Below are 18,647 nucleotides of genomic sequence, written 5' to 3'. Positions count from 1 at the left end.
GTAAACCCCTTGGTGAGCATGAAGAAAGTACCAGGAGAGTCATTGCAACTCGAATAATAAAATAAATCCAATCACAAAACCAACAACAATTAATCAAATCAAAATAATAAAACTATTAATGAGGTGGTTAAATAAAATGTTCTGGAAATGAAAATATTTTTCATTATTGTTGAACAGTCTTTCAAACATTTCTCTGTGCTGAAACCTAATTTTCTCTCTTTTTTTTTCCTTTGGGGCAAAAAACCCTCAAGAAGCTGAGGTGTAAAAAGAAAAAAAGTAAAAAATCCACAAACTCATTTATGTATGTTTTAATCAGAAGTGATTAGGGCTATGGTTAAATGAAGCCAGAGGCCATAACTATCAGAATTATTCCTAAAGCTAGGGAATAATACACCATATCTGGGACTAACACACTGGTATAATCAGGTTGTTACTGTTAGAATAATTGTCAACACATGCAAATCACTAAAAGTTTTCTCATTGTAGCAATTGTGCCTCCAAAGCTAATCAGCATCAGATGAGCTTCGGGGTCTTTTACAAACTACCCAGAGAAGGATTTTGGCAGGAAAACTCTATCAAAGTTTCTGCTCATCCCTGTTCTTTGTGCCTGTGCTCCCACTGCAAACCCATTTGCTGCCCAAGAACTGCCCTGGTAGCTCTTGAAAAATGGAGAAAGTTTTAAAATCCAGCAGTGAGATGTCAGTATTGAGCACAGCTGGGAAGCAGAGCATTTTCCAGCTTCTCCAGTTCTTTTTTTCCCCCTAAGAGATGGGCAGACAGGAGGCTGGAAGTGGCTTGGGCTGGGAAGTTTTAATCGGTCAGGATCAATAGAGCTGTGCTGGACGGTGGCAAGGATTGCTCTGGCAGCTCCAGGGAGCCCCAGCTGTGCCCTGGATGATAGCAGAGTCCCACAGGAACCCCTGGCCTGGAAACAGCTCCCAAAACAGCTCCCCAAAGGGCAGGGCAGGGCAGAGCAGCACTGTCCACATCCTAATCCTGCAGCAAATATGGATCCAAACACATCCAAATGTGCACCCAAACATATCCCAGCCCTGGATACCCCTGACTCTGGAACTCATCTTTCAAGAATATTGATCCAAATATGGATCCAAACATACCCAAATATGTACCCAAACATATCCCAGCCCTGGGTGACTCTGGAACTCATCTCTTCAAGAATATGGATCCAAATATGGATCCAAACACATCCAAATGCGCACCCAAACACATCCCAGCCCTGGATACCCCTGACTCTGGAACTCACCTCTTCAAGAATCCAAATATGGATCCAAATATGGATCCAAACACACCCAAATGTGCACCCAAACACATCCCAGCCCTGGATACCCCTGACTCTGGAACTCACCTCTTCAAGAATCCAAATATGGACCCAAACACTCCCAAATATGTACCCAAACCTATCCCAGCCCCATCACACCCAGGAAGTACATAGTGTATTTGAAACAAGCTGGGGAAAAAAACCCTCAAAATCCTAATTTAAAACTTATTACTAGTCAGGACTAAATGTGCTTTTTCTTCACATTATCAGGTGGTAATATAATTTTTCCTTGGAAATTATGCACTCTCATTATTAACCAAGTTACTGAATCTCTCACCTCTCCTTTCCTTTTCTTGTTATTGATGTTACAAGGCTGGAAAGTGGTTTGTTCTTGATGAGTATTAATTTTATTTTCTACTTGATATCCATTGCATTCAGTGCACACAATTACAGTGCCCTGGGAATTGAATGTATTTAATCTCCTAAAATTCTGTTATGCCCAAGTTACTTTGTGCTGTTTAACCCTGGTTGGATACCCAGGTGTTAAATTTCTCTCACCCTTTTCCCTTGTCTTTTGGGATCTGAATGTTTTGCCTGCCACCTTCAATGCAGTCCCAGAGCATCACTGTGAGGTGAATTTTAATGTTTCAATTTGACAGACAAAAAACTGGAAGCCTCAAAACCTGTAAAACTAAAAGAACCTGGGTTTTTTTCCTCCTTCTGAAATGACAGAAGTTTTAATGAAAAGGCTCACCTGGCTGCACAAAGAAGGACTTGTTCAAAAGCACAGTTATACAAAGATTAAAGCCATTAGGGGCTTTTCCTTCTTTTTCTTTTCCCTTGCACTTCAAAACCAAAATTCTGCAGCAGTTTCCATGAGTCAGCTGACTTAACACCCCTGACATGGACATGTACAAAACTGAGATAGAGCTGTTTTCTTTCTGGGCTAAAAATGTTTTTTAAACATTGGTTAATAGCTTAGAAGCTTCCAGGGCCAGAATCTGCACACCTTGTTCCCTTACTAATAGAAAAATTTATTATTTTAGTCCTGAAGCATGATCAGATGAAGGCTGGCACTTCATCTGATAAACATTTACATTTTTATGTAAAATGCTACCAAGGACCCAGGGCTGAATCTCCAGAAAAAGAAGGAAAAGGGATTTTCCTTCTTTTTCTTTTCCCTTGCACTTCAAAACCCAAACTCTGCAGCAGTTTCCATGAGTCAGCTGACTTAACACCCCTGACATGGACATGTACAAAACTGAGACTGTGCTGTTTGCTTTCTGGGCTAAAATGTTTTTAAAATATTGGTTAATGACTTACAAGCTTCCAGGACCAGAATCTGCACACCTTGCTCCCCTACTAATAGAAATATTTGTTATTTTAGTCCTGAAATATTACCAGATGAAGGCTGGGGCTGCATTTGTGTAAAATGCTACCAAGGAGCCAGGGTTGAATCTCCTGAGAGCTGGGCCTTAGGAAATGAGAATTCTTGTGGAAATTTCCCATGTGCAAGAGGAAACAGTTCTCTGCCAGACCCATTAAAACAGGGAATTGTGTAAAAATTCAGGGTTTGGAGTATGCAGGGAAATCTGGGTGAGAAGGGTTGGTATCACCAAGGTGATGTGGAGCTGGACACTACCCAGAGGAGCTGCCCAAGGGATGCCATGGATAACAATTATCTGGCTCTGTGTAGAGCAGGCGTGCATGTCTCTTTAGGCATATTTACCCAGAGTATAATGGGCAGAAAATCAGGAAGAAGTCAGTCCCTAATGCAGTAATTCACATTTGAACCTAGACTGAATCTGCAGGCTTACTGCTGCTTAACAAAGTGCATAATTTCACTCTTACTCAGAAACTATTTTGCAGAAATTGGCATCCTTATTACAAAGTTAATAGAAAAAAAATTCCAATTGAACTCTACAAGGCGTTTTTCCTATTACAGTAGCATTGCAGAGCTCCATTTAGTAAAAATGAGTGCTTAAACCTTCTGACAATTTCTTCAGTGAACTTCAATTCCACTCCAAGGATAACCAGCAGTGAGCCTGAAAGGAGATGGAGCCTTTGTACCTTGAAATGCACAGGCTGGGGCTGCCTTGCCACTGAGCTGTGGTGTGAAATCAGGACAGGAATTCTGTGTGTTGGGGAAGATTCTGTTCCCACATGGAAAACTCCTTCCAGATTAAGTAGGAATACAACAGGAATTCTGTGTATTTGGGAAAGGTCTTGATCCCATATGGAAACCTATTCCCAGATTCAGTAAGAATACAACAGAAATTCTCTGTACTTGGGAAAGCTCCTGCTCCCACATGGAAAACTATTCCCAGATTCAGCAGGAATAGGAATACAACGGGAATTTTGTGTATTGGGAAAGCTCCTGCTCCCATATGGAAAACAACTCCCAGATTCAGCAGGAATAGGAATACAACAGGAATTCTGTGCATTTGGGAAAGCTTCTGCTCCCACATAGAAAACAACTCCCAGATTCAGCAGGAATAGGAATACAACAGGAATTCTGTGTATTGGGAAAGCTCCTGCTCTGACATGGAAACTTACTCCCAGATTCAGTCAGAATAGGAATACAACAGAAATTCTGTACATTTGGGAAAGCTTCTGCTCCCACATAGAAAACAACTCCCAGATTCAGTGGGAATTTTGCCACTGAATTGGGGGTGTCCATGATTTATTCTATCCTTAGTCTGGAGATGTTAAATTAATAAAATATGGCCAGGATGTGCCAGACATCTGCTCAGTGCCATCCAAGATCTGTACTTGCTTTAAGGACACAAGAGCTGAATTGCTTAATTAGACACTTTCCCTCCATGGCACCAATCTCATTGGAAATCTTCGATTTCAGTGCTTGGTTTTGCAGCTTTTGCCATCATGTAAAACACCACTGGTCCTTGGAGCTCCAATCACACTTACAACCAGCCCAAATAAATTTCCATCAAAGCACCACTGAAAGCTGTAGCTACACACAGATGATCAAACCCAGCTGAGTGAGACTCCAGAATTCAATAGCTTTAAAATATTAAGAGAAATTCATCCCACCCTTTTCCCCATCAACACAACTCAAACTCACACTTTGTCCTCAAACTTGATAGCTAACTTATTATAATCAAGATACTCTTTACTTCTTCCAGAGACAAAATCCTGCCTTTTCTGAGGCTACAAGAGAACAGTAATGACAAAGTGAGTTATTGTCTGGATCTGCCTTCCACTGCAAGCATAACTTGTGACTGATAGATCCCATTGTTATATTTCTCAAGAAGATCTGCAATATTGTTTAGGCAGTGACATGAAAAATGTGCCCTATAATTTCACAGTTCACAGCCATTCATTCTGAGTGCTGACACGGTTGAAATCATAATGTGGCATAATATTGTTATGCAGGATAAAGACAGAGGGTCTAATTAAACTCCCCTTAAATGCTACATTCATCCTTATTAATCAAGAATTCAGGATTCTAAAGGTAATATCAAGGCAAGTTGAAATAGGTGACTGGGGCTTATCTGACTTCATGGAAACACAGATTTTTCAATGCTATCATCCACAGCTTCAATATCAACATATTAAGTATGATTTATGCCAACAGAGTGGAGCAGTGGAAAATTTTAAGAACAGGATCTTTTGACAAGTATTGTCAGGAGTGATGAAGTTTAGCTTCAGGTAGCTGGGTTCTGGGCAAAGCTATGAATCATGGATTGAGAATTCTTGGGCCCCCTGCTTTAGGTAGCCTTTAATAATTTAATTCAGACATTTCTGCTATTTCAGAGACCAATCTAGGAGAGACAGGTTGATTTTTTTTTTCCCTCCCCTTAGGAAAGAGACACTGTTTTCAGAACAGCCTCACTCAGTCTGGATGAAATTTCCCCCCATGCTTTGTCTCCTTTTCTACCAGGAGAGGACAATGAAATAATGCTATACCAACCTATTTATGTACACAAACCTTTCCCCAAACCTTGGGAACTGCTAGGAAGAGCCAAGAGTCCAGAGAAGATAAGATATGAGCATAGACAAGGCAAGCAGGGAGGCTCCCTCCCCTCCCAGCAAGGCAAAAATGCTGGAACAAAGCTCAGCCCCAGCTGGGGAGATGGGGTTGGCCCCAAGCACTGAAAATTGAGATATACAACAGCAGAAGAAGAGGTCAGACATCTGTCCCAACACAGAGGCAGAGAATATCATAAAAAGAGGGCAAAAAGAACCACCAGGGGAGCCTTGGAGGTGTCCCTGACAGAGATGGAACTGGCTCTCCTGGATGGTCAGCACCAGGTGCTGTCCACAGCTTTTACAGAGTCAGCTTTGGCAGATGTTTCAACTCTCTCAGCATTAATTCCAGTCATTTGTTCCCTTCTGTCCCACCTCTGTAGCTCCCACCTGAGAATTTTTATTTATTTTCTTATTTTAGATTTGTTTGTTTTAATCAGCTGCTTCCTCCACATTAGCTCAATGTTGGTGATAAATCCAGGTACAAATCACTTTCTGCACAGGGAAACTGGGGTTGATTTGGCTCCATTTCCTCCTTCCAGAGTTACATCAGTGTGGTTCTGGGTGTGAGAGGAGAATAAAAGAGGTACAGTACAGCTCCAGAAACAATTTTGCTGCTTTCCCTAACGCTGTAGGCCTAAAGAGTTTGCTGTATGGGGGAAGAGGGGCCATTTAAATTTAAATGAAAAGTGGAAGTCAGTTTGGTCAAACTGCCAAAAAAAAAAAAAAATCCAATGCAAGTTTTACAATTTTTTCCTTCAGGTATTAGTTCTATGATAGCAAAATACAAACATGACAATAATTACCCACTCAGATAGTGTTAACACCTTCAAGGAACAGTGTCAGAAAAAAGATTTCTGTGTAAAATGCACTTGAGCCAGCGGCCACTGAGAACCTGCAATTACAGCAGTGGGTGAGGGAACTGCCCAATTCCATCCTCTCAGAGCTGATTAAATCTCCTTTTCTGGCATTGTTAGCTGGACACCCCCATACCCACAGCTCTCCAGAGCTGGAGTTTCTGTGCTTCAGAGTTCACAAAGACAGAAGTGAAAAAACCTTTCATTGCTTCAAGCAGATTCTGTCTCTCCCTGCCTTTCCATCTAACTTAAAAAAGAGAAAGGAAGAGAAAAACAGTGTACACTGCTCAAAACACAGCAACTTCAGATCCAGAGATGCGCTACAAATTCCCAGTGGCTGGGTTCAGGCAGGCCATCAATAAAAACTGCAGAGCCAACTGGAGATGCTCCTGGGTATAACTTACAGTGAAAAACTCTGCTGCTGCATGCTGAGAGCATGGCTCAGCCATTCATTTGTAACAATGGAGCTATTCTCCTGTCTGCACAAGGAAAACAAATCTCCTGTTGTTAGGAATCAAAGACAAGTCCTTCAGACTCTAGGAGACATATTTAACCATGACTAAGTGTGTTGCTTCCTAAGCATTCACTCTTTAAGTCTTCCTATCCCTCTCTCATTATGGAGTACTTCTGGAAGTGATTGGAGTGTATCCCAAAAAAGCAAATTTATTGACCTCCACCAGCAACAAAAGTGCTTTAAAAAGGCTTGATGTGCAACAAAGTATGCAAAATTGATCCCTTAAGTGGCTGTGAGCAATGTGATGTGAAGCGTCATCCTTGTTCACAGGGGGTTCAGGATTTCTGGAAAAATCCTGGCAAGAGACACAAAAAAGGCTTTTTGAATTGTCTTTGTGATTCATGGCTTTTGCATTCTCTGTGTGGAAGGGTGGGGATCGGCAGGCAAGGAAAGGAGCAGAATAAAACTCACTTTTCCCAGAAAATTCTCCTTAGTTTTCTCAACCACTTGAGTTTTAGGAGAAGTTTACAGAGCTATGAATCCATTTCAGTGTAGTTTCAGCATTGTTTTATAGCATTTCAGGCAGCCATTTTATTTTATTTATACATTTTTTTGGACGAAGATCATGGCTGCCATCGATCAGAGGTTACAACATTTCCACTGATTCCCACCAGCTCCATAGCACCAACCCCAAAGTCGGGATGATCTCATCTAAAACAGAACAGCAAAATCTCCTGTTCCCAAAGGCATTGGCCAGTGCATGACCCAGAGGTTCTTGGTGAGAACACAAACCATGCACAGAATCATCCAGGCTGCAAGAGACCTTTGAGATCCAGCTGCAAACCAAGATCCAACTCATAAAGTGCATTTCCACATCCAGACACACTTTGACACTTCCAGACCTGTCTGCACCACCTCCCTGAGCGGATTATTCTGATACCTCACCACCCTTGCAGTGAATTTTTCATTTTTTCCAGTGCCGAATCTGAACCTCCTCTGGTTAAATGAAGATTCTCTCTTCTCTCATCCTTTCACTGGGGACTTTACAAAGAAACTCACTACAACTCCTCCAAGGCAGCAAAAACCACAATCACCCTTAATTCAGTTGGGCTCAGCCTCCTCCTTCCCCTGCTCTGATGCTCCAGCATGAAACCTCATTAATGCTTAGTTTGCAGCACAGAAAAATGCAATTTATATTAAGAAAAACAGAGTTTATCCCCTCCCAGACAGAGCAGTTGCTGTTATCTGGAAATGCTGACAATAATAAATGACTTTGCTCCTATTTCCAGATGTGGAAACATTGTCCCTGTGCTTCCAGGAGCCACCTGTACTATGTGGGGCAGCTTGCTATAAATATTATAAATAAATATTATACATAAATATATATCTTATTTGCATACAGAGCTTCAGATATCTCTGCAGCCTTTCATGTGCCCATGAAACTTGATGCAGTTTTGGGTTCTAAGTTCTCCAGCTTCAAATGCTGCATTTTAATTCTACTTAATGAATTAGATATGCTTTAGAGCTGTAATAAACTTTTCTTATGAAGATATTTCTGAAGCATTGAGTCACATTGCTTACTGAGAATAAACAATATGTTTACATAAATAATTTAAAATCCAAGAGCACAGTAGGTAATAAAAATATATTGCCATGATAAGCCACGAAGCCAGAAAACAACACTGCTCTAATTAAAAATTACAAATACACTGCAGTAAACAACTTATTTACACGTAGTTAAAAGTTTAACTGTTGAATATTCTGCACTTGTTGAATCCTAAAAAGGGAAAAATACTGAAACCAATCTCGTCACACAGTCAAATATTGAGAACCATAACTGTGTTTAATTAAGATCTACTGTTAATAATGGGTTTCAGAGTGAGGTTCTTCTTTTAATTTCCCAAGGTAGAAAATGTTATTAAATTTGGCCTTTAACTTCTCATTGACATGTACACTTAAAAACTTCTGATTAAAATTTCAGAGGTTGGGAAGAAGTACCCAAAATTAAACTCTCAAATCTGGCACAAAAATAACAATGGTCCCTGATTAAGAAATCAAATTTCAGAAACTTCATTACTGTTCTATTAATAAATTGTTGGGTTATAATTAAAATGGGGCCTGCTGGATTTCTTTCATTTTTTTAATAGAAAAGATGGAAACTGGAGAGAGATTTAAATGCTTAAAAAAGAAGGAAAAAACGGAAAAAAGAAAGGTCAATGGATGTGAGAAATGTGACCCAGCTTGAACAAAAGAACCTTGAAAAACAGGTTCTTTTTCTTTCTGGGAGCAAGGAGAGTGGAACAAACACTGATTTCCACCTCTTATTTCCAGGATGATGCTCTCACATCTGCCTGGAGTTCCTCTGGAATTTCAGTGCCAATGGAAAGGGAATTTTAGTGCCGATGCAAGTTCTGCCATTGGTGTGCAGACCAACAGCCACAGCCACAGCTCAGCTGCTTGGAGCCTTATTTTTCTCACTGAAACACATTTTTTGCCAGCTTGTTTCAGCTTTCTAATGAAATTCTTCCTCAGCCTGCAAAAACACTTGAAGCTGAAGAATAAGAAGGAAAATTGCTTCAAAAGTACAGCTGTCTTCAGGAAATTTTACAAAGTGAGCCTCGTTTTTCAGAGATAAGTAATTCGATTCTGATTCAGATCTGCATTGTTCAAAGAATAAATTCAATCTAGTTGCAGACAATGGCAAAAATGCTTTCTCTACTCTTTTTTGTTGGTCTTAAAATGCATTTATCATGTTATATCTAGTAGAGTAACTAAATTTCCTGATTACAAATAATCAGCAGCTCCTTCTACAAGTTCTATACAGAAAATTAACTAAAAATATCCCTGCAATTGGATATATTTCAGTAGTAACAGGCTGAAAAAAGAACCAAAAGCCCACCAACATTACCAATTCTCTGCTGGTCTGCCCATTTTGAAGAGATTTGTACTTTGTTGGGGATGATGTACACAATTCACACACACAAATCTGACATTCATTGCTTCTTACAGACAAAACATGCTTCACTCATGATTATTAATAATCAATTAAACCCCAGACTCATTTAGGAGCCTGTGCTGATCCTGCTTGGCCTTTATTTTACCATGTAGTCATAGCAAGGACTGACAGCACAATTATTGGAATTGGATTCCACAAATTATTGGAATTATTGTTATTATCCATTATCATTGGATTCCACAAATTTGGAATCAGTGCTCTATAAAAGTCCTGCACATTGTCCCAGACTCTGAACACACACCTGTCTGTGGGAATTGGAGATAAACATTTCAGCCAGAGCCCAACAGTGAGTGCTTTTGGCTTTTATACATGGAATTTCACCCTGTCCTTAATTGCAGATGCTGTTCTCATCCCAAGTCTGCCTTTTTCACTGCTGGCACCCAGGTGTTTCAACACCTGTCAGCATTAAAACATCTTTTAAAAATGCTGTTTTATGCTTTCATGTTATTTTAGCAATAGGACTGACAGGTATTCAAATTAGCCTTTTCCTGATGCATTCTACCATTTCCCAGATTTCCATGACATTTGCATTATTTTCCTCTAACTTACACAACCATTTCCCTTTCCATAGTTCCTTTCCATGATCATTCCTCATTCTCAGCCCAGGCTAGCTTAATTCTGCTCTTCTTTTCTGCACATAAAAGGAAAAAAAAAAAAAAATCTTGCTTTTGGCTATAAGCCTTCCATGTTTGCTATGCAGATATAGAAAATCTTCTGGGAAAATTCTCTTTATCTTATGAGTTGGTCAAGATTTGGGGGTTCCTTGGCACCAGGTGTAGTGCACTGTAAAACATGTTTATGTTTCTTAACTGTTTACACCACCCTTAAAGCAAATTGAAGAGTATTCAGTGACTCACTGGGTGCCCTTTAAATTCAGGGTCAAAGTAGTTTGGAGAAATTCAGCAAAATCAGCAGGTCAAGAGGAAAATTTTGGGTAATAGCTCCTGGATTGTTGGCTTTGGTAATGAAATCCTTACATTTTCATTGCTTTTCTCTCACATAATCAGGTGTTATGATAATGAATGTTAGTTTTCCCATCTCCCATGAAAATACATAAATTATGGAGAGCACCAATAAATTCATTTCTTGAACTCAGTCCAAAACCCAGAGGAAATAAATACCTGCACAAGCCAGGTTCTGAGCAAAGCTGCTGAGGGTCTGACAAACAGAAATTCCATCCATAGACACAAATTTTTGTGTGTGAAATAAGAGGTCTTTGGAATAAAAGCTAAACTTAAGATTAAGGAATTATTCTATAAATAAATCCATTTAGAAAACAAGGGAAATGATGTGCTAAGAATCATTCTGCAGATAAACTAGTATTTCTATGATAGAAGTTGAAGGAGAAAAACTGAACTATTAATGTTATTAACAATGTTATCTTTGATGCAGAGAATTGAAACTTTTAATTATCTGCCTTGCCTTTTTCCTCCTTCCTCAAATATGCTTAAATTCACCTCCTCATCATTCAAACGCGAGTCCTTTGCAGTGATATTTTCCCCAAGACTTGCTGCTGACAGAGAACATCTCCAAGATCAGCAGCTTGCTTTATTGCGGAGCAGGACACGTGTCAAACCTTCTGCAAGGATTGCACAATCACTGCTAAATAACCCTGTGACAGCAGAGAGAGCTCTGCCTATGGCCTGGATTGACAGAGCCATTGTTCAGCTGCAGCTTTGAAGTCGTTCTCACGAGGAGTTTATCCCCTTTTATATACACTGACACCTGGGGGAAATGATACTTACAAGGAGAAATGAAAAATTAAACACAGCTGTAGGTTTTAGTGGTAGTGCCTAACCTGTAATTCTCAAATGCTGACAAAAGCTGTCTGGAAAGCCAATTTAGTTTTAGAGAACAAAGTGGTTGTTGTTTTTCATTTTTCATAGAATCTGAAGCCAAAGGAACAAATTAGGTCGATCAAAATATAAGATGATACCATGTAATACCCAAGTTTGTCCCTATGACATGGCACAAGTGTGGGATTGTATTATTACAGCACAGAAATAATAATTTATTTCCATTTATCAGGGCCAAGCCTTAGCTTCCTTTAGCTTCAGTCTTTCACTGGGAAATATTTTCTCAGCTCTTGAAAGCAGATGGACGGTCATTATTTTACTGAGGGATACTATAAATGATCATAAACTGATTTAAACCCTGTGTAAAACAGATGCATCACTTCTATAGACATTTTAAACTTTTATATATCTTCCCTGGCTGTCATGAAGGAAGAGTAATAAACTAAGCAGGTTAAAAGTAATTTTGAAAGAGTGCAATGTCAAGTCTATTCCTTGTGGCACTTGATTGTTCTACTCTAGGAACTTCACGGAGTGGAAAATTATTGTTTCCTGTGTCTTCAACAAACTGAATCTCTAATTGCAGGACAAAACGTAAATTGCAACTTCTTACTAAGTTAAACATAATTCTGCACTGGCAGGCAAATTCTTGGGCACATTCCCAGTTAGTGGAGGATGAAAATAAGGGGTACTGTGGCATTCACATTTTCTGGAAAAATCCCTTTGCTCAGGATATTGCTCCTGGGAAGCTGAGAAGCCTCAGAGAAAAATGAAAACAATAATTATCTGTTTTGCTTCTCCTGTGCTTTACTGCTTGGGAGATTGTTTACCCACAGGTGATTGTTTCATTGGTTTCATGTGAATTGTTTTGACTCTGGCCAGTCAGTGCCAAGCTGCGTTGGGACTCTGGAAAGAGTAATGAGTTTTTCATTATTATCTTTTTAGCATTGTATAAGTCTCCTTTCTGTATTCTTTAGTATAGTTTAGTATTCTTTAACATAATATAGTACCATAAAATAATAAATTAGCTTTCTGGGCACCTGGAGTCAGATTGACCATTCCTCCCTGCCCACAAACACCAGAGGCACTGCTCCCACCTGATGGTCTGGTGCTGCAGCGTGTCGGGGTCGGTGGCGTTCACCGTGAGCACCACGCTGCCCACGGGGATGTTCTCCTGCTTGGTCACTGCCATGGGGTTGGGGTGGAACACGGGGCCCTCGTTGACGTCCTCCACGGTGATCTGCACCGTGGCTGTGGAGCTGGGCCCGTAGGTGATGTCTGGGATCAGCGGGTCTTCGTTCTCCACTTTGATCAGCAGCGTGTGGAAGGCTGAAATCTCGTAGTCTAAAGGCTGCAAAGAAGAAGATTAGAGGGCAAAGGTTAGAGACAATGCTGAATGCTGTTTCCTTTAGCCCACGGCAAAACTTCAGACAGCAGAATTAGCCAGAAAGGGACAAGGACATTCCCTGCACCTGGTGGGAGTTCAGGATTACACACACTCTGTTCTAAAGGGCATTGGAGATAATAAATAATGGACTTAAAAACCCATGGAGACATCCCCCTGTCCAAGAGCTCTCATTTTGTTGCCATACCTCATAGACACAGCTCATCTATACATGTTTACTTATATGCAACATGTATTTAACAAACAAATGAGTCACACTCATGACAATAACACAAGCTGCTTTCTCAACTCTTGTCTTGAAACCAAAGACAAATACATGCACTTGTCTTAAGAACTGACAATGCCTCTTCTGAAGCCAAAAAGAGAACGTTCTGGCACAGGCAGCAAACAGGGCTATTTTCTTCATATTTTTTTATTTTTTATGTTTGAGACATAGGATTGTCTTCATACAAAGACAGGCAATAAATTTTTCTATGAGATTTTAGAAATGTGGGATAAATTCACTTCAGAACTGCGGACTCAGTCTGAATCCACTCCCCTTTCTTCCCTGCTACTTGCATGTGTTCTCTGAGTGAGAACAAAATGGGGCTCTTGAATTCTAATTGTACCTCCAGCAACAAACAAAACTTTGTTGTCAAATCTCACTATTAATTGTGATGCTTACAGCAACCCTGGCTGTTATTTAAGCACAACAGTTAGGACCAGGCAGTCCTTGTGACTAAAAAATAAGGTTACTGTGACAGAAGAAGGGGTTACACACATGGTTTGGACAAGGGCTGGCAGCCAATTTTATATCTCCTAATAACCCATCCCTGCTGTGCCTTGCTTTGCGCAGTGAACCCAGGGGATGAACCTGACAGCAGAAATACAGGGAAGGATGGGATTGTTCTTACCTTGACAACAGAGAGCATTCCCTCGTTAGTCTGGGGGTTGGTGTGGATCTCAAAGCTCTGCCCTGGGTTCCCATTGATGATGGAGTACACAGCTCTCCACGCCCCCGTGGCGGGGTCATCACGGTCACCCACAGTTAAATTCACTATTACACCTGTGACCCCCTCCTTCACTGTGGCCTGGAACTGGAAAAAAAAACAAAAACACAGAGGAAATAGTTACTATTTCCACTTAATGACTACACACACACACAAAATATCCAAGGCAGCATTAATTATTTACCCCAGCAGGAGGAAGATGGAATCCTCGACCGAAACTTTAAATAATGCATTCTCACTTTATGAAATATGAGGCAGCACATTTCAGCAGCTCTCCATGAATAGATGGCAGATAAGCAGCGATGTGATGGGAATGGAGCTTGGGAAGGTTCTGATCACAAGAAGACAGTTCAGCCCATATTACTGAAGGTGAAGCATGAAGAGACTGCAGTGCTGCATAGCTGCATGTATTCCCAGAAAAGGAACTGAGGGAAGAGGAACCTGCCTTGTTCAGACCACTTTTGCCTCAAAATCCACTTTTATTTACAAATAAATCCAGTTTTGCATTTCATACTCCTCTTTTTTCATGAATTGTCCCCCACACCCATTCATTTTTCACTGCATTGTTATCAAGACACAAAACAGGTCTCACAAAAACCATTCCCAGAACATTTTTTTGAGGCCTTGCTCTAAGACACTCAGAAATAATTGGACCTCACGCTACCACTTTGTCTGCATAACTAAAAGTCAGTGCTGCTTTCTTTTTGCAGTGGAAGGATTTCTTTATCACCTTATGAAATGAGTTGCTGAACGATTCGACCCTGTAAGAAAATTCTAGTTTATTCTCCATCATTCTTATTTATGTAGGAAAAAAAACATTAAGCAAACCATTGGAAAAGCTTGCAAGGGTCAAACTTAATAACACTCCTCACCTTTCAAGTGCTTGAGACTGACGTGCTAAAAGCACTGTATGTGAGAGTGATAAGATAATACCTGCTTTGGAGGTGGATAAACCAGGCTGATAACAGACCTAATCCTGAGAAGTGCTGAACATCAGCACTGCCATTACAGATCATTAGGAAATCTTAGCATTTCTAGGGATTAAAGCCTTCAAAAGTCCAAAATTACAAACTTTAATGACACAAATTGGTTTTGCTGTACGTGTGCTCCTTAAAAGCTGCATCGTTGGTGACAAAGCATCACTCAAGGGCAAGAGTCACCCAAGTGGCTCCAAGACCTGAATAAACTAAATGTCTTTTCCTCTATTTTACACAAGTCATAACACTGCAGAAGAGTTTGGGGAAATAATACAGAAAGTGGTGTTTATTAATATTTAGATTTCCCAGTCTGGACAAATAGTAGGTAAAGTGGATTTCCTCATATGAAAATAAAGAAAAGATGACAATGTCTTCCCCTGTGTTGTTATCTTTGTTTTTCTTCTTTTTCCAATAGATTTAATTTATCTTCCCAAACCCCTTTGTCAATTTTTCTGTATAATTTGAGTGCAGGCATTCAGTTCAAGCTTTCCAACCTGATTTCATAAAAGGATGACATTAATAACTGGCTATTTCTATCTTCCTTGGTGTATCTAACAAAGCATTTAAAGATTCTTTTGATTTTGATGGTTAATATGTAACAGGTTGTGATTGAGCTTTGTTTCAGACAGTTCATTAAGCTCATTTTCAGTTTAATTAACTCTAAATGATAATACAACAATATTTTCACTTGCTTTGAAACAAATTAAAAGGAAAACTCTATTAAGAATCTTGGAAATAACAGAAGAGTGATTACCAAGATTGTGTTCCTTCCAGCTCAGCCAAATGTTTTCACTGTCAAGCAGACTTGGATACCCTTTACTCTGATTGAAAACAACCAATTAGACTGATTGATATTTTTATATTATTTCATATTTTCCCAACTTGACCATGCATAATATGAGACACAGAACCATAAGGGTCAGAATTTTCCCCCACAAGTGTTCAGCACCCAGCAATTTCCCTTCAGCTGCATAAAAAGGTGACCAGACTTCAAGGAGCCTAATAGTAAAGAATCTAACCCTTAGATTTGACCAGGCATCTGCTCCTAATTCATATTGATCCTTGGGAAAAAAATCTTTTCCTTAATCCTCCAGTCTGATTCAATTAAGAGTTCAGTACTCCTTTCCTAGCTCACCTTGGGAACTGTGAGGGTAAGATATTAAAAGATATGGCTGTTTTATTCAGATACAATATTGTGAAATCTGTGCAAAAAATTTGTTATATTTATCCCACCAGTGCCAGACTGTGATGGAAAAGATTGCTATGGTCTAGTTCAAAAAATATGGAATTTCAGGCTAAGGATGTCTAAATCAAGGACATCTCAGCTGGGATTGGCTTTTTTCTGCCTACCTGTTTTCCCCTTGTTTAGGAGGAGCTCTCAGTAGCTTGAGCTGCAGAGGGAAAGGGCACAAAGACCTGAGTTCTGCTGAGTTCTGACTCCTGCAGGTCAGGAAATGCCAACATCCCCAGGGAAAGGCTGTGCCAACCAAACGATTCCAGCCACAGTGGTACCCTCACCCCCAGAGTCCTTCACATTTGGGAAACAACCATATAAACACAGATATTTGGAGCTGTCTGGGACTTCAGACTGAAACCTGTTCAAGATGGATGGAAAGGCAGAATGATCAGACCACAGAGGTTGTCACAGAGGTCTACTCTAAATTTATAATGTGGAAAGTGTAATAAATCACAGATTTGTGATTGCAAAAGACACATATCTACTGTGAAACTGTGTGGCCTAGAAAAATACAGTGTATTTTATCTGGAAGGTGAACTCTTTTGTCTGTTCAGTCACCTTTATTTAAGGAATAAACCTCCCAAAACTTAGAAAAATCTGTTACACTTATACTGAGTCCCTTTCAAAAACAAAAGTAAAAAAGGGAATTTAAAGACTAAGAAAGGGCAAAAATAGGAATTAGATTAGGAAACGGAGAAAAATAACCACAGGTTTCTCATATTTCACAGTGAAAGGTTTATATTCTCAAAGCTTAACTGGGAAAGTCTGAACCAGTGCTCTAAAATAAAACCCCACAGTGGCTAACACAAATAATTGGATCACAAGTTAATTGATTTTACTCATTTTAAATATCTGCACATCCCCTAAGCACCACTATAAATTAAGAATAAAGGAGATGAGCTCAGTACTTTATTTAAGCTGCTATCATTTGCACCCATTTGAACACTAATAACTTAGAAGGAGAATATCCTGGGCCAGAGTGGGTTTGCTGAAGAAGCTGTGTGAATTTGCTGCTTCTGAGTGAAATGTGAGGTTAACCTGCTCTGTGATGTGCCATGCTGCCATTTTTTGTGCTTATCATCCATACAGCCCAGAGATTTTAGCAATTCTGTCATTTTTAAAGTTTTAGAATAGAAGGGAGAAAAAAGAGGCAGCTCTTCTATTTCTGTGTCCAAAATCTTGTGGCAAAATACACAGAAAATGGACTGATAGAAATTTAGAAGGAAACACTGAGTGAACAGCAGTTAATGGGGAACTGGAAGATTTTGAGGGAATAAAGTGATGGATGTAGAGGAAGAGAGTGAGGCTTGTGAGGGTGCATAAATAGGCTGGAAAATGGAACAAGCCAGCAATGTTTGCCACCATGGTGGACTGATGGGGAGCAGATAAGGACACTGGGATTCTTGTGAGGTGTCACCAGCCTGGTCCCACAGGCCATGGAGAGTGACAAGGAGCAGCTTTTGTTCTTGACAGCACAGGATCAGTGCAGGGATGGCAGGGAGAGCAGAAATGTTCAAACCAGCTGTGCCTGAGCAGAGGAGTCTCAGTCCTACGGACTGCTCCTCCCTTCCCAGGATCTTCCAAGCTGAATTTGTTTCCTGCTGGAGCCAGGAGGTGACACTGAGCCAAGTTCTCCACACTGAGCTCTGTACTGAGCTGATGGGACAGGGCACTGGCAGCTCCGAGGGGCAGGAAATTCCTCTGGATGGTCCCAGGACAAACCAGCCTTGTCAGATTCCCACCACACAGAGAGATCACTGTGCAAAATGTCATCACCTGAGAATCCGGGCACCGACCCCAGCCCCAGACATTGCTGGGAGGGGTACCCAGACCCTGTGAAAATCAGATTCTTATCTCACAGCCTCATTTAAAGCTTCTGTAGTCAATAAAATTCTGTTTACTGACTTCTCAGAGTGGATGAAGAGATGAACTTCAGTGCATCTGAATGTCTCCTATCCAGCAGCGCCTGAGCACAAACAGCACCTTACAAAACTCTCAGAGTGGGGCACTGGCACCCAAATAAAGAGCTGCCACAAGCAGCAAACACAAAGCAAGAGAAACGTGCCTGGGGTGGGTGATCAGCACCCAATGGCTCATTAAGATTCTGCACACTGTGACTCCCAATCAAGAATAAACAAATTAAAACTCTGTGTCAGTTTGCATTTATCAGCGTGATATTCCAGTGGAAGGTGTTCTGTGCTGCTATCACGTGTTTGTTTCCTCTCCTATCTATCATAAAAGATGGAAATAATGGGATGTATTAATTCATATGTCTGTGTTAGAAATTCCACAGAGAAATTTTATTATTGCAATTATCTCCCTCCACTGAAGCCCACTGCCTTTGTGATCATATTTTGTCTAATTTCTTGAGAATGTGATGACAAGTTATAGAATCTCTTTCAACCTGCTTGCTCTTTTTGCCTTTTCCTTTGCACGCTGCCATTCAGTACAAATGCACCTGAGCTTCCAGGATTTATTTGCCAAGGAAACAAAGCATTTTCCATAGCTCTGTACCTGGAACATCTCCAAGCACAAATGAATTTTCAGAGTGGTCACAAAGGTCTTCATTCTGGATCAATCAGGAACGAGAGTCCCATAAATGTCAGAAATGAGCATTTCAGGTGGAATTCAGTGGGACACAGAGCCCAGTTTG

At 40.3% G+C, this 18,647-nt stretch overlaps 1 protein-coding gene across 2 annotated transcripts in view; it reads right to left on the bottom strand.

The window, feature by feature from the left end:
* The window catches only part of CDH13 (cadherin 13), a 442,261-nt gene that overhangs the window by 33,830 nt on the left and 389,784 nt on the right, over positions 1–18,647 (bottom strand). For both annotated transcript variants that reach the window (XM_059481271.1, XM_059481270.1), the window contains exons 9-10: positions 13,685–13,867; positions 12,484–12,737 (exon numbers count right to left, since the gene is read on the bottom strand). In XM_059481271.1, coding sequence (XP_059337254.1) covers positions 12,484–12,737; positions 13,685–13,867 — 437 coding nt within the window. The remainder of the gene's footprint in view (positions 1–12,483; positions 12,738–13,684; positions 13,868–18,647) is intronic.

This window comes from Ammospiza nelsoni, chromosome 13 (genome assembly GCF_027579445.1).
Source record: "Ammospiza nelsoni isolate bAmmNel1 chromosome 13, bAmmNel1.pri, whole genome shotgun sequence".
NCBI lineage: Eukaryota > Metazoa > Chordata > Aves > Passeriformes > Passerellidae > Ammospiza > Ammospiza nelsoni.
This window is presented reverse-complemented; position numbering and strand designations above follow the sequence as displayed.